The sequence below is a fragment of the Euprymna scolopes genome, chromosome 46 (genome assembly GCF_053919585.1).
Source record: "Euprymna scolopes isolate OS-2025 chromosome 46, ASM5391958v1, whole genome shotgun sequence".
NCBI classification, from domain to species: Eukaryota; Metazoa; Mollusca; class Cephalopoda; order Sepiida; family Sepiolidae; genus Euprymna; species Euprymna scolopes.
The window spans coordinates 144,900,677-144,915,777 of NC_136527.1; the positions used below are offsets into that span (position 1 = coordinate 144,900,677).

Here is a 15,101-nt window from a genome sequence, read left to right on the forward strand (position 1 = left end):
TAAGCAATAAATATGCATATTTTAGATGAGGATTTATTATTACATTTGACAAACTTGTTTTCTTTTTCTTTGTATTTTAAGCAATAAATATGCATATTTTAGATGAGGATTTATTACATTTGACAAACTTGTTTTCTTTTTCTTTGTATTTTAAGCAATAAATATGCATATTTTAGATGAGGATTTATTACATTTCACAAACTTGTTTTCTTTTTCTTTGTATTTTAAGCAATAAATATGCATATTTTAGATGAGGATTTATTATTACATTTGACAAACTTGTTTTCTTTTTCTTTGTATTTTAAGCAATAAATATGCATATTTTAGATGAGGATTTATTACATTTGACAAACTTGTTTTCTTTTTCTTTGTATTTTAAGCAATAAATATGCATATTTTAGATGAGGATTTATTACATTTCACAAACTTGTTTTCTTTTTCTTTGTATTTTAAGCAATAAATATGCATATTTTAGATGAGGATTTATTATTACATTTGACAAACTTGTTTTCTTTTTCTTTGTATTTTAAGCAATAAATATGCATATTTTAGATGAGGATTTATTACATTTGACAAACTTGTTTTCTTTTTCTTTGTATTTTAAGCAATAAATATGCATATTTTAGATGATGATTTATTACATTTGACAAACTTGTTTTCTTTTTCTTTGTATTTTAAGCAATAAATATGCATATTTTAGATGAGGATTTATTATTACATTTCACAAACTTGTTTTCTTTTTCTTTGTATTTTAAGCAATAAATATGCATATTTTAGATGAGGATTTATTACATTTGACAAACTTGTTTTCTTTTTCTTTGTATTTTAAGCAATAAATATGCATATTTTAGATGAGGATTTATTACATTTGACAAACTTGTTTTCTTTTTCTTTGTATTTTAAGCAATAAATATGCATATTTTAGATGAGGATTTATTACATTTGACAAACTTGTTTTCTTTTTCTTTGTATTTTAAGCAATAAATATGCATATTTTAGATGAGGATTTATTACATTTTATTCTTACATTACTTCCTGTTTTTTTTTTTAGACAGTGACAGATGATTTGGTGTCCCCGACGAAATATCTTCCATCAGATATTTTAACTGAAGAAATTTATCACATACTTGTTATCATGATTGTACACTATTGGGACAAAAAACACCCATCAAGCTGAAATCACTGTCAATAATTTTCCCCATCTGTGCCTAAATAAAAAACGTAGATTCCATGAACAAGGCTTCTTTCCTAGAACTTCACTCCTGTAGAACACTGTTCCATTTGCCTGTTTCCCAACTGGCTACAACTTTTCAAGTCCAACATAAACAAATTCCTGATAAACAGCCTCCTTAAGTAATCCAATTCATCAAATCTCCATTATAAACAATTACTACAATATTATCTCATTGATTACTGTACACACAATAACCCTTATCCTCGAGTGGCCACCGGGCCTTGATAAGTGGTGACTCCCATGTAAAAAAAAAAAATTTAGAAATCGTAAAGGTGAATTTCACATGAAAACAATGGTATCTACGTATTCCTCGTATTTTTAATTTCTCGAGACATTTTATTCTTGCATTACTGCACCTGTTTTTCAAACAGTGATAGCTGATTTGTCATCCCCGACGAAACATCGTCCAACTGGATATTTTTAACTGAAGGAATTATCACATACCTCCACCTCTTATTATTATTAGTAGTAGTAGTATTAGTATTATTATTATTATTATTAGTAGTAGTAGTAGTATTGGTGGTAGTAGTAGTAAAATTAAAAATTTTCAGCGCTTCTACAGAATTGGGACGAAATTTTGGAAATCGTAAAACTGAATTTCACACAAAAACAATGGTATCTACGTATTCTTCATATTTTTAAGATGATTACATCCAAAATTTACGAACATCAATAAAGTAGAAAATTATTAAAGAAAATAGAAAATAGAATTTGCTGAACACGAGCGTGTATACCTATGTAAGACACAGGAGAGTTCACAAGGGAGATAATTTCCTCCCGATAATTCTTGGAAAACAGTTGCAAAAATCTTGTATGTCATTTTTACGGGTTTTTTAATTTTTAGGCGAACATTTATTTTTATAGGAAACAATTATGAAAAAAAAAAAAAAATTTTGAATGAAAACCAGACTCAGAAACCTTGTATATATGTTATGTTTATTTTGTTATTTGTTTTGCGTTGGTCACATTAAAAATGTAGAGTTGCTTCCCTTGCGTTTCGATTTTATTTATAAATTCCAAGATGGCTATCTTCAACACGCTGTCATAAAAACGTGTTTTTCCACTGTAAAAAAAAACAAAACTGCTCAATCAAATTAAGTGAATTTTTTTTTTTTAGATCTGCAATCCAAAACTGATATGTACAATATAACTTATTTCGATATTTTCATTTTTTTTAACGCCTTGGTTAAACTTGTACAAGTACCAAAGCAAGATGGTCACACTTTTTCACCAGCAAACACGATAAAAGTTGATTTTTTTTAAAATAATTTAGTTAAAATTTAATTTCGACTGCATAATCTGGAAGCTAATATTCTAACTTAGAATTGACAATAAAAAAAATCAGTTGAAAATATTGTTTTTTTTAAATTTTTTTATCTGAAAACTCCATTTATCTACTACAAACTTTCCAATAGTGTAGAAGCGCCAAATTTTCAACTACTGTGGAATTTCCACGGGTTCTACTAGTAAAACGTTAATTTATTTTTGTTTTCATTTCAGGTGATTACACGAAACCGGTCCGTCCATCCTGCAACTGATTTGTAAAGAGTCACGACAGGGGAAAACTATTTGAATGTTTTCGTTTCTATTCAGAAGATCAGCTCAAAAACAACAACAAACAAACAAAAGATGGAGACAATCTCGAACATGAAAGTTGATTCTTGCAAAAAAATGTCCCTCGGGATTTTCAGAAACCGTGAATTCAATGGCTTAAAAGAACAGTGCCCAAACATTTGCTGAATACCGTGCATATCTAAAGAAACCATATTTAAAAAAAAAAATTTTTTTTTAATATTTAAAAACAAAACAAAAAAAGAACAGAAAAACTAAAAAACAAAACAAAAGAAAACCAACAAAAAAACAGCAATTTGCTTTTTTGAAAACCAGAAGCGTAAAAGCAAAACACTGTATATATAAATCGTGTTAAGACGTGCATATTTCTAGGAAGTTGAATTCTTTAATATTTATTCTTAACATTGTTGTTTGATGCCAAAACTAAATTTCCACATTCAACAAAGATCCACTGAATCTTATCAAAAAAAAAAAAATGAATCAAAGAGACATTGAATCTTATCCCAAGAAACTAAAAAAAAAATGGCAATTTGCTTTTTTTTAAAAGCAAAACATTGTACATATAAAATCGTGTTTAGTCTACGTTCAAAAAAGATACGTTGAATCTTATCAAAAAAAAAAAAACAAAAAACAAAAATAAATCAAAAGAGCCGTTGAATTTTATCCAAAACAAAAAAATAAAATACCGATCCAATTTTTTTACCGAGCTTAAAAAAGATCCGAATACTAATCGATATTTTTTTTACTTTAAGTCTGATTTCCCGATTATATATGACAACCACGTTACTAGCAGAGACTGGCACTATTCTTGTAATCAATGTCTTTCAGTCGTCGCATAAAAACTAACCTTGTATCCAACTCTGTCCTCGTGGGGTGGCAAGTAAAAAGGAAGATTCAAGATGAGAATAATAACCCAAGCCATATAAATTGTCAATCCTCATCTAAAAAATAACAAAATATAATCGTTTTAGTTGAAACAATTAACACTGATCAATAGTTGATATAAACCCTAGCAGGACTACCCGGAATTGCCAGGGAATTAATGAGCACCGCTACATTACTGATTACAATTTTAATTTTTTAGCTCTATAAATTTCAGTTTTAATTGGTTCAGGGGAGATAATTTGGAAAATTAAGAGTTATTTCCCTTGATGTCTTGAACGGGTTAACATTATTTTTTAAATTCATTTTCATTGATTTGGTGTCTAAATAATTACAAATTGCTTAAGAATGGAGATTTGGTATCTGTCTGCCTGAAGGCAAAACTGCACTATTTTAATAGCAATGGCGATCTGATATTTGTCTGAAGCTGGACCTATACTATTTTATTAATAATGGAGATTTGGTATCTGTCTGACAGCAAAATTAGGCTATTTTTTTAATAATAATCTAAAGAATTTTTTGCATAAGTTTACTTTCTAGATTATAAACGAGGACCAGGCTGCGACTAGCGGAGATCGGCACTATTTTTGTAATTGATGTTCGTGAATCGTGAAGTTGAGTTTTAAAAAATGGAGACGAACACAAAGCTGGAAATGAAACCAAGCGTTTGCCAAGAGTGCGGGTCTGCATTCACGAATAAATCCGATTGGGAAATTCACCAGCTGACCCACACAGTCGAACAAGAGGCTTTGACTCGGCATTTGCTTAAACGCAGCTTAACTGCGAAATTGCAGACTTTAAAAACGGATGTAAACCACGAGACGAAACGAGGCACTTGCGACGTTTGTGGATACGCATTCACAGACGAATCGGATCGAGAAATCCACCAACTCAATCATACGGTGACAAAATCATATCATTGTGGTAGTTGTGATGCGGTCTTTTGCGAACAAGAGGCTCTGCATAGACATTTGCTCACGCACAATGATGGGATGACGCAGGTATTTAAGACAAACCCGCAAAACAATTGTGATGTTAAACGAAATAATTGTGATTTGTGCGGACATGCATTTACAAACGAATCCGATCGGGAACTACATCGGCTTACGCATGTGGAGAAATCGTATTCTTCCACAAGTTGTGATGTAGCCCTTTCGGAAAAAGAGATTCCAGATGGACGTTTGTTAATCGATAATGATAGTAAAGCGCAGTTTTTTAAAACCGAGGTGGAGACAAACGGCGGGGATAGACCAAACGTTTCCGAAGCTAGCGGATATATAAGTGAATCAGATCAGGATCCGGACTCACAGGATGTAGCGGAGAAATTATATACTTGTGGAACTTGTGATTCAGCGTTTTCCGAGCAAAAGTTACTGAATGAACATTTACTTACACACGATGCTGATAACGACGAGGATGATAAGTCGGAAGTTTTAAAGCCTGACATCCAGACGAATGGAAAGGACGATAATCCGAACGTGTGTGTGGTGTGTGGGTATGTATTTACAAACGAATCGGAATGGGAAATGCACAAGTTTACTCACACCATGGAGACGTCGTATTCGTGCGGGAATTGCAACGAGGCGTTTTCTGCACCGGAGGCCCTGAATCGACATTTGCTCACGCACAACGAAGATAGAAAGTCTCATTCGTGCAAGATCTGCGGGACGACATTTTCCAGGCCGTCTAATTTGCATAGACATATCCAGACGCATACCGGGCTGAAGCCATACGCCTGCGAGACTTGTGGTTCATCTTTTACCCGGAACTCGCATCTCAAACGCCACATCCAGTCGCACTCGCGAGAGAAGGCAAACACTTGCGACCTGTGCGGGTATATTTTTTCAAAGAAATCGCAGCTGGAATCGCACTTGGAGTCGCACACGGAAGGCAGCTCGTACAGCTGCGATATTTGCGATGAAACGTTTACGCTGAAGACGGAATTGAGCAAGCACCTGTTGACGCACATCGAAGCGAAGCTGCATGTGTGTGATATCTGCGGCACAACATTCTCGAAAGTTTCCAACTTGCAGCGACATGTGCAGCTGCATACTGGGGAAAAACCTTACTCGTGTTCGATATGCCGATGCGCGTACACTCGTAATTCACATCTAAAACGACACATGTTGACCCACAGCGGTGAAAAGCCGCATGCGTGCGACATTTGCGGGTTCGCTTTCTCCCAAAAGTCGCACCTAAAAGCACACCTGCAAACGCACGTGGGCGAGAAGCGATTTACCTGCGAGATCTGCAACGCAGCGTTCTTTCAGCAATCGTCGCTAAACAAGCACCTTGTGTCGCACAGTGACGTTCGGCCGTATTCATGCCAGATTTGCAATGCGCAATTTTCAAGATATTCAAACCTGCAGAGGCATGTGCAAACCCACAGCGGACGGAAACCATACATGTGCGAAATATGCAACTCGACGTTTTCTAGGAATGCACACCTAAAACGCCACATCCTGACCCATACCGGGCAAAAGCCGTTTACTTGCGATATATGCAACCGATCCTTCTCGCAGAAAGCGCTTTTAAAACTGCATGTGCAAATGCATAACGGAGATTCACTGTACACGTGCGGCGTCTGCCAAATGATATTACCGAGCAATTCGGATCTGCAGCTACATATGCTATCGCACAACGACGGCGATAAGACAGAAATTTCGGAACAACTCGACATGTCATTTTCGCAAGAATCACTGACAGGAAGTCATTTAGAAACTCCGGGAAACGAAAAACCTAGCTCAAGCGAATCTATGATGTTTTCGAGCAGTTCGGACCTGCAACTGCATGCAATATCGACCAATGACGATAAGACAGAAATTATGAAACAGGAAATTGATGAATCGCTTCTGCAGGATTCTGCTACGGAAAATAATTTAGAAACTACAGGAAATGAAAAAACGGGCTCAAGTGAACCTATGCAAGTGTCGCAGTCGGAAGACATAGCTTGTGAGAGTTATACGAAACGAAAAGCTGGCGATAAGCAGTACGTCTGCGGGATCTGTTTGTCGACGTTCTCTCGGAATTCTAGTCTCCACGTCCACATGAGGATTCATAGTGGGGTGAAACCGTACAAGTGCGAGACGTGCAACGCGGCTTTTACGCAACAGTCGGCGCTGAAACGTCACTTGCTGACGCACAGCGACGTCAAGCCTCATCCGTGCACGGTGTGCGATATGACATTCTCGAGGCTTTCGAACCTGCAGCGCCACATGCAGATTCACTCCGGAATCAAGCCGTACCCGTGCACGATTTGCAAGTCTTCGTTCACGCGGAATTCACACTTGAAACGACATATGCAAACCCACACCGGTGAAAAGCCCCACGTCTGCAACGTGTGTGGGTTTACATTCTCGCAAAAGTCGCACCTCAAGGCGCACCACTTGACCCATGCCGAGGGGAAAATCTTCACGTGCGAGATATGCCAGGCAACTTTCTTCCAGAAGCCGGCCCTCAACCGGCACTTGCTGATTCACAGCGGGGAGAAGCTCCATCCGTGTTACATCTGCTTCTCGACGTTCACTCGTCTCTCGAACCTGCAGCGGCATATACAGACCCATACTGGGGAAAAGCCGTATTCATGCCAGGTCTGCGGCTCCTCTTTCTCGAGGAATTCCCATCTAAAGCGCCACGAACAGATACATTTGAAAGATAAAAACCTCGTATCGGCGACTGTGCTCGGTTCAACACTTACAGAAAGCCCTACTACAAAACCGGACATGCCAACACCAACAAACATACAGAATAGTCCCATCGTTGCGTAAATTTGACAATTTATCGACAACCCTTCTCTTCTCCCTCCAAGAAAAAAAACAAACTAAAACTAAATTCCGCAAATTAGTGGAGAAGTCGCAACCCGGAGTTGATGAAAATTTCGGTACTTCTGCAGAAAAAAGTTACCAGGCTAAAGCCAATGTTCTCGAGGAATTCCCATCTAAAATGCCACGAACAAATACATTTGAAAGATAAAAGCCTCGTGGCGGCAGCTGTGTTCGGAACAACACTTACAAAAATGACAAAACCGGACACCGCGATGCCAATAAACTTAAAGAATAGTTCAATCGTTGTGTAAATTTGACAATTTGTCGACCCCCCCTCCCTCTAAAAAAAAAAAATAAATAAATAAACTGAATTCCCCAAATTAGTGGAGAAGCTGCAACCTTGAGTTGATGAAAATTCCGGTACTTCTGCAGGAAAAAAGTTACCAGGCTAAAGCCACTCGAGGAATTCCCATCCGACACTCCACAAACAAATGCATTTGAAAGATAAAAGCCTCGTGACGCTTACAGAAAGCCCCACAACAAAACCGGACATGGCGATGCCAACAAACTTACAGAAGAATAATCCCGTCGTTGCGTAAATTTGACAATTTATTGACAATCCCCTCTCCTTCCTCGCAAAAAAAAAAAAAAAAAATTAGTGGAGAAGTCGAAACCCTGAGTCGATGAAGATTCTGGTACTTCTGCAGAAAAAATGTTACCAAGCTAAAGCTGATGTTTTTTGTTTTTTTTACATGGGGGTCATCACTTATCAAGGCCTGAAGCCACTTGGGGTTTCATGGGCGTTTCCTAGCAGATAACATAAACTGCCGGATTTGCCGAAATACTTAGTGAATGAAATTCAAGTAAAAGGACAAGAAAAAAAACAAAACATTGTTTTAAGGAAGACAAAAAACAAAAACAAAACATTGTTTTAAGGAAGACAAAAAACAAAAACAAAACATTGTTTTAAGGAAGAAAAAAACAAAAACAAAACATTGTTTTAAGGAAGACAAAAATAGGAATAAAGTCCATTCATATTATTTGGATTTTTCAGACGACTCATTTCATTTTGAGTGTAATTTTCACGTTTCACCAATTTTCACAACGTTTCAGTTGATGTATCCTCTAAACTACTTCATGTGTATCTCGTCAAACTTGGAAATCTGGACAGAATTTTAAACAGAACCCTTTTCTTCACGGGGGTAGCATGCTCTTGTTCCATCAGCCATGACTGGATAGAGGTCCTAAGTAATTCGCAATTGTATTTTTCGGTCGCCCACACTGAGAATTGAACCATAAACCTTCAGATAGGGTAAGCTACTGAGATTTGCCGAAATGCTTAGCCAAAAAAATTTGAATTTAAGATTAAAGGTTAGCATACATATAAAAACATAATTATCAAAAAAATTTCAGAGGTTACATATGGCAAAACGTAAAATAACACTCAAGATGAGAACAGTAGTCCGATGAATCTAAATAATATGAATAATCGATCCTCATCTCAAAAATTCAAAAACTTATATATTTCTGTCGAAACAAAAAAGTGGTTCAAGGTTACGCGTTGTTTTACTATCATTCACTCTGTAGAGGAAGACAACTCTCTTTTACTAACAGATTCGTTCATTATTTTCATCTCATAATTTAACACGATTGTCCCAAGGTCTCATCAAGCCATTACAGAAACTAACGTTAATAATAATAAAAAACGGTGTTTTACAATTTGTCATTGTGTAGAGGGAGACAACTCTCTTTTACTAACAGATTCGTTCGTTTTTTTTTTTTTTGTTTTTTTTCATCTTATAATTTAGGACGCTTGATGCTATATTAAAAAATTTCAAAATCAAAACATTAAAAAAAGAAACGACTTTTTTTTTAATCTAACAAAGTTGATAACCTTAATAATACAAAAATTAGTCTTCACGCGACTATTAAGAGAATCGTTTTTGTTTTCATATCACGATTTACTATGCTAAAACCAACGACCAATGATATTTGCATTGGATGAAAACATTTTTAAAAAAGGAGCTGTGGCTTTTTATTCATTTTTGTTTAATTAAAAAGTAAATGTTCTGATAATGTTTTTAAAAAATTAGTCTTTAACGTTAGAAAAACTAAAAGAACTGAAACTAATAAAAGAAGGATAAAACCTTTATAGTTGTGGCGACTTTTTTCTTTTTCATTTTTATAATATTTTATTTTTTTCTGTAACAAAGCTTATAATATTAATAGCACCAACATCTAGTTTTTGACATTACAGAAAATGAAAATGCAACGATAGTTATAGAGGAATTGTAAACAGTTTTAAAAGTTTCGTTCTTTGTATTTTTTAAGGTTAAAGACTAATTTTTAAAAACCTGACCATAACATTTACTTTTTTGTTAAAAAAAAAAAGTTGGCGCACCTTCTTTTTGAAATGTTTTCTTAATAGTCACGTAAAGACTAAATTTTGTATTATTAATGTTATCAGCTTCGTGTCAAGTGAAACGGAGAGAAAATAATATTACAAAAATGCAGCATGCAGCGGGCATATATGGTTAAGATTAAACATGGAAAAGTAAAAGGACTAGTTGTTAACACTGGAAAAGAAAAGGCAAGATATTCTTGTAAAACATAACTTTCATGCTTGCAGTTTTTTCTATGTAATTATATATATATATATATATATATATATATATTCAAACGATTGGTTATTCATATTATTTGGATTCATCAGACTACTGTTCTCATCTTGAGTTTTATTTTCACAACGTTTTGCTTGGTGTAAGCTCTGATTTTCTTCAGGTGTATCTTGTCGAATTTGTTATCTGGACGGAATTTGGAATCTACCAATGGTTATACCACCTACATCGAGAATTGAACCTTCATCGTTCAGGAGAATAGCACTTTTATTCTCAACCCAAAAATGCATTTGCGAATTACTTAAAGTCATAGCTGATGGAACAAGAGCATGCTACCTCCTGTGAAGTAAATAAAGGGTTCCGTTAGAAATTCTGTCCAAATTCCTGAGTTTGACAGAAACATTCCCGAATTTGACAAGATACACCCGAAGGAGGTCGGAGGTCACATCGATCGAAACGCTGTAAAAATGACACTCAAGATAAGAACGGCATTCTGAAGAATCCAAATATGTAATACAAATAAAGAACTGTTCAAAATTTTGTTCAAATTTCCGAGTTTGATAAGATACACCCGAAGGAGGTCGAAGGTCACATTAACTGAAACATTGTGAAAGTGACACTCAAGATGAGAACCGTAGTCTGAAGAATCCCAAATCTCAAAAATTCAGAAACACATATATATTTTGTTGAAATGTTAACCAATCATCATTTCAAATATTCAGAAACTGAATAAAAAAATCACTCAACATATAATTTTCTAGAATGAATATTTATTTGAATGTTTGATTCTTTTTAATTTTTTTTTTTCAACAAAAAATACAAAAACAAAACAAAAAAGAAGGCTCAAAATTATCCGAGAAATTTCCAGTATGGATAGAGAGAAATACATCTTGGAAACTACTTGTTTCCTGGAATTTTAAAATGTTATTTTCGTTTTCAGTACACTCGAAAGACTTTAATGCCATTTAAAAGGATTTTTTTACGGTGGCTGCACCTTTAGCAAAAGAATATTTTTTTGTTGTTTGGAAAAAAAATTTTAAAAATAGCCGCATCTTTCCTTACAATTATCGTTTGTAAAAAAAAAAATAAAATAAAATAAAATTAAAAAAATAAAAACAAAAGAACAAATTAATCTCTTAGTAAAATCAGTCTTACTTCATGATTGCCCAATAACTTAAGTCCACATCTGTGCGGCTGTGACCATATTAGATGTTAAAGCTTTTTTTTTTTTTTTTTGCGAGACGGACAGTGAATTTTTGGTTGGCGACCTATGAGAGAAGCGGCGTACACCAATTTCTTACAAAGGTGTCACCACTTATCAAGGCTCAGAAGCCACTCGAGGATAAGGGTTAATGAGTGTATAAAAATTATCGTCGTCTTTAGTAGTGGAAATTTGGTAAATTGGATTACTTAAGGGAACGGCTGATCAAGAATTTGTTTACATTGGACTTGAAGACGACCATATTGTAGTCAGTTGGAAAGCAGTCAAAGAGAACAGAGTTCCACAGGCGTGCAGTTCTAAGAAATAAACTTTGTTCATGGAATCGACGTTTAGGTTTAAGCACAGATAAAGAGTGGGGGGAATTATTGATAATGGTTTCAGCTTAACGAGTGTTTTTCATAAAAGTTGTCAGACGATTAAAGTTTTTTATTTTTTGAAATAATTCAGTAATTCAGTAATATTCAGGTAATTTCGAAGCTAACATTGTAATTTAGTAGAATTGACAAAAAAAATGAATAAAAAATAAAAAATCAGTAGAAACCATTTTTTTTCTTTATCTGAAAACTCCATTTATCGATTACAAAATTTCGTTGCAATAGTGTAGAAGCGTCGTTAAAATTTGTATTAACATCATATATAAAAATTGGAAATTATGAGTAAATGTAGAAAAGTAATATGATTGGCAGCAGCGCAATATTCTTAAAGAAAACATTTCTGTAAATCTAAGAAAGAAAGATAGGAAAAAAAAATCTATTACAATTACTTGTTAAATTTTTTGGGAGTGCTTGTTAAGATAGTCGACCGATTGAGTTTTTATAAATAGAAGAGCCCCGGAATACCTAGACGCATATGGGACTTAAAGTTGTAGTCAGTTGGCGGCGCTCTTTTATAATTTGTCATTGTTCTAAGGGAGACAACTCTCTTTTAATAAGAGATTATTCGTTCATTTTTCTCATTTCATAATTTAGGACGTTAATAATTCTGTCAGTAAGTTTCACGAGCAGTTTACAAAACATACTTTTATGTTTTTTGTTTATTTATTTATTTTTTTTTTTTAGCAGGAGTATTCAATTTAACAATGTAAATAGAATTTTTGTGAAATATAAAACGGTTCTTTTGCTCGGTTAATGTCGCCGCGTTACTTACGAAAAAAAAAAAACGGTTAATTACCCTGCAGAAGCAACTGTTAAAAGCTATCTAAAAAACGAAAAACATAAACGTATGTTTTTGTAAACTACTCGTGAAAACTTAATGACAGCTTTATCAGCGTCCTAAATTACGAGAAGAAAAAAATGAACAAATCTCTTAGTAAAAGAGAGTTGTCTCTTTTAGAGCAATGACAAATTGTAAAACAGCGCCCAGTTGGAAAGCAGGAAAATGGAACGGTGTTCCGCAGGCGTGCAGTTCTAGGAAAGAAGTTTTGTTCATGGATTCTACGTTTAGGTTTGAGATCAAATAAAACGTGAGGGGGGAATTGTTGATAGTGGTTTCAGCTCGACGAGTGTTTTTTGCTAGGGGAGACTGTAGATTGGAGCTCGGACGAGCACTTGCCATGAAAATACGGATATAGCAGAGACAGGCTCGCAACGTCTCTTCTGTGGGAAAGAGGTTGCAAGGAAGAGAAAATGGTATCCCCAACTAAGCTATTTGGAACTCTGTCTAGCAGCTCCAGTTCACATGTACTTGGACGTATTTGGTTCTTATATAGATTGCATATCAACAGTATTACTTTTTCTATGAATTTCAAGGTTCAGGGGAAATAACTATGTAAATTAATAAGAGTTATTCCCCTTCATGACAATACGTTTTAGTTAAAGCATGAAAACGGCCTTTTTTTTGTTTGTTTTTTTTACTTGTGTCCCCACGAGTTAGACATGAGGTCGGTTTTTCTAAAATAAAAAAATGTATCAGTTATGAAGGATTTAAGAAAATGTTTTAGAAACATGTGTGTATGGTTGTCATAGAAATGTTAATGTCTTCTTGTTGAAGCCAAGACGGTGCACTAAAGGCATAAAAATACGAAGAGAGAGGCAACGAAAATATTGAAAAAACAAAAGTTATATTGTACGTACCTGTTATGGAATAAAATTCTCGAGAAAAAAAAAATCGCTTTGTTTGATAAAGTAGGCGTTTTTTTTTGTTTTTTTTTTACAGAAGAAAATCAAATTGTTATCAGATCGATCGTGTCGCCCCATCTTAGCTATATCTGTGAACGAGGAAGGGTGGGCGCCAGGGGAGATAACTCCAATCACCGCTTAAAGTTTGTCAAAATTTGACGAGATTATTTTGAAATTATAAAAAAAAAAAAATTAGTGCACAGTGAACGAGGCATAAAAAATGACGAAGTTCAGCATTGCCCCCCCCCCTCATTTAGCCCCCAAAAGTCCCCATGGGATGTCAAATCCTGGTGAAAATAAACAAACGTTGCAGTTTTAGGCATTAACGTATGTAAATTTGAGTTCTGCACCATGTAAAAAAAGAAATGAATAAGTCCATCATTTGCCCCCGTGCCCCCCTCCCATGTAGCCCCCAAAATCCCCAAGGCCTTAACATATTTAAATTTGAGTTCAGCACCATGCAAAACTGCTAAACAGACATATATAGGAAATTTTGGACAAATATGGTAAAATAGTCCCAAAAATTGAATGTTTTTATTAGCCCTAAAAGAGCCTCTAGGGCACGCCCAAGAGTTATCACGAAGTATAGACAAACAAAATTATATAGAAATCAGTTAGTTACAAGTTTTCAGAAAGTTTTATAAAAATCCAAGGCATCAATTTTTTTAATAAGCACAAACGTGTCAATTTTAGTCATTTTAACGCAAAAGACACTCATAGGGGGCAATCTCTTTCACGCGGTAGGTTTGGGAAAAGGAGTTAAAAATGAAAAAAATATACAAAATACTGTTAAAAACCACCGAATATATGTCACAGTAACATATATTGAGCGAGTTTCTAACAGTATTTTGTCTGTTTTTTTTTTATTTATAACTCCTTTTCCCAAACTTGCCGTGTCAACAAGAGAGTCGGGCGCAATTTTTAATTTTCCACTACATCGGTAAACACTATATGTTTTTCGAGCTGAATAAACATGTTGCATTAAATAAAAACACTAAAAAATTATTCAGTTGGGTAGAAAAGTAACTTTTGATAACATTTATTTGTTATATATTTGTTTTTTGACAACTTTTTCGAATCTATGTGTACAGTAATACAAACCCGTTTCTCTGTCCTTTTGTTTTAACCCTTTTTTCAGTTAAAGGCACCTTGTTTATTCGTCCGTGGAAATATCCAAGATGGCGACGACACAATCAATCTCACAAAAATTTGATTTTCCTCTCTAAAAAAAATAAAAATAAAAATAAAAACTACTTGATAAAATTAAGTGAAATTTTTTTAAAGTGAGAATTTCATTCCATAACGGATACATACTATTTAGTTCTTTTTCAATATCTTCGTTTTTTATTGTCTTTAGTAAACTGCACAAGTACTTAGCTTTTTTTTTCTATTTAAAAAAATGAAAAGGACGTGGAAACTCTTTAAAACAAGTAAAAAAAAAAACCTAAAATATTTATCTAGGTATTTTTTCTGTCCATCAAATTTCGACAAACTTTAAGCTGTGATTGGAGTTATCTCCCCTGGCGCTCCCCCTCATTGTCCACTGAAAACAAGATAGCGATGATACGATCTATCTCATTAAAATTTGATTATGCTCTGTAAAAAAACAAACTACATGATCATATTAAGCGATTTTTTTTATTATAAGAACTTTATTCCATAAAGGGTACATACAATATAATTTTTTTCCCA

General features: G+C 34.4%; 1 protein-coding gene across 1 annotated transcript; it reads left to right on the top strand.

The window, feature by feature from the left end:
• The first annotated feature begins 941 nt into the window (after positions 1 to 941).
• LOC145270420 (uncharacterized) lies at positions 942 to 12,026 on the top strand. Its single transcript, XM_080126061.1, has one exon. It carries the CDS (start codon positions 4,318 to 4,320, stop codon positions 7,453 to 7,455), a length of 3,138 nt encoding a protein of 1,045 aa, XP_079982187.1. The 5' UTR covers positions 942 to 4,317; the 3' UTR covers positions 7,456 to 12,026.
• The last annotated feature ends 3,075 nt before the right edge of the window (positions 12,027 to 15,101 follow it).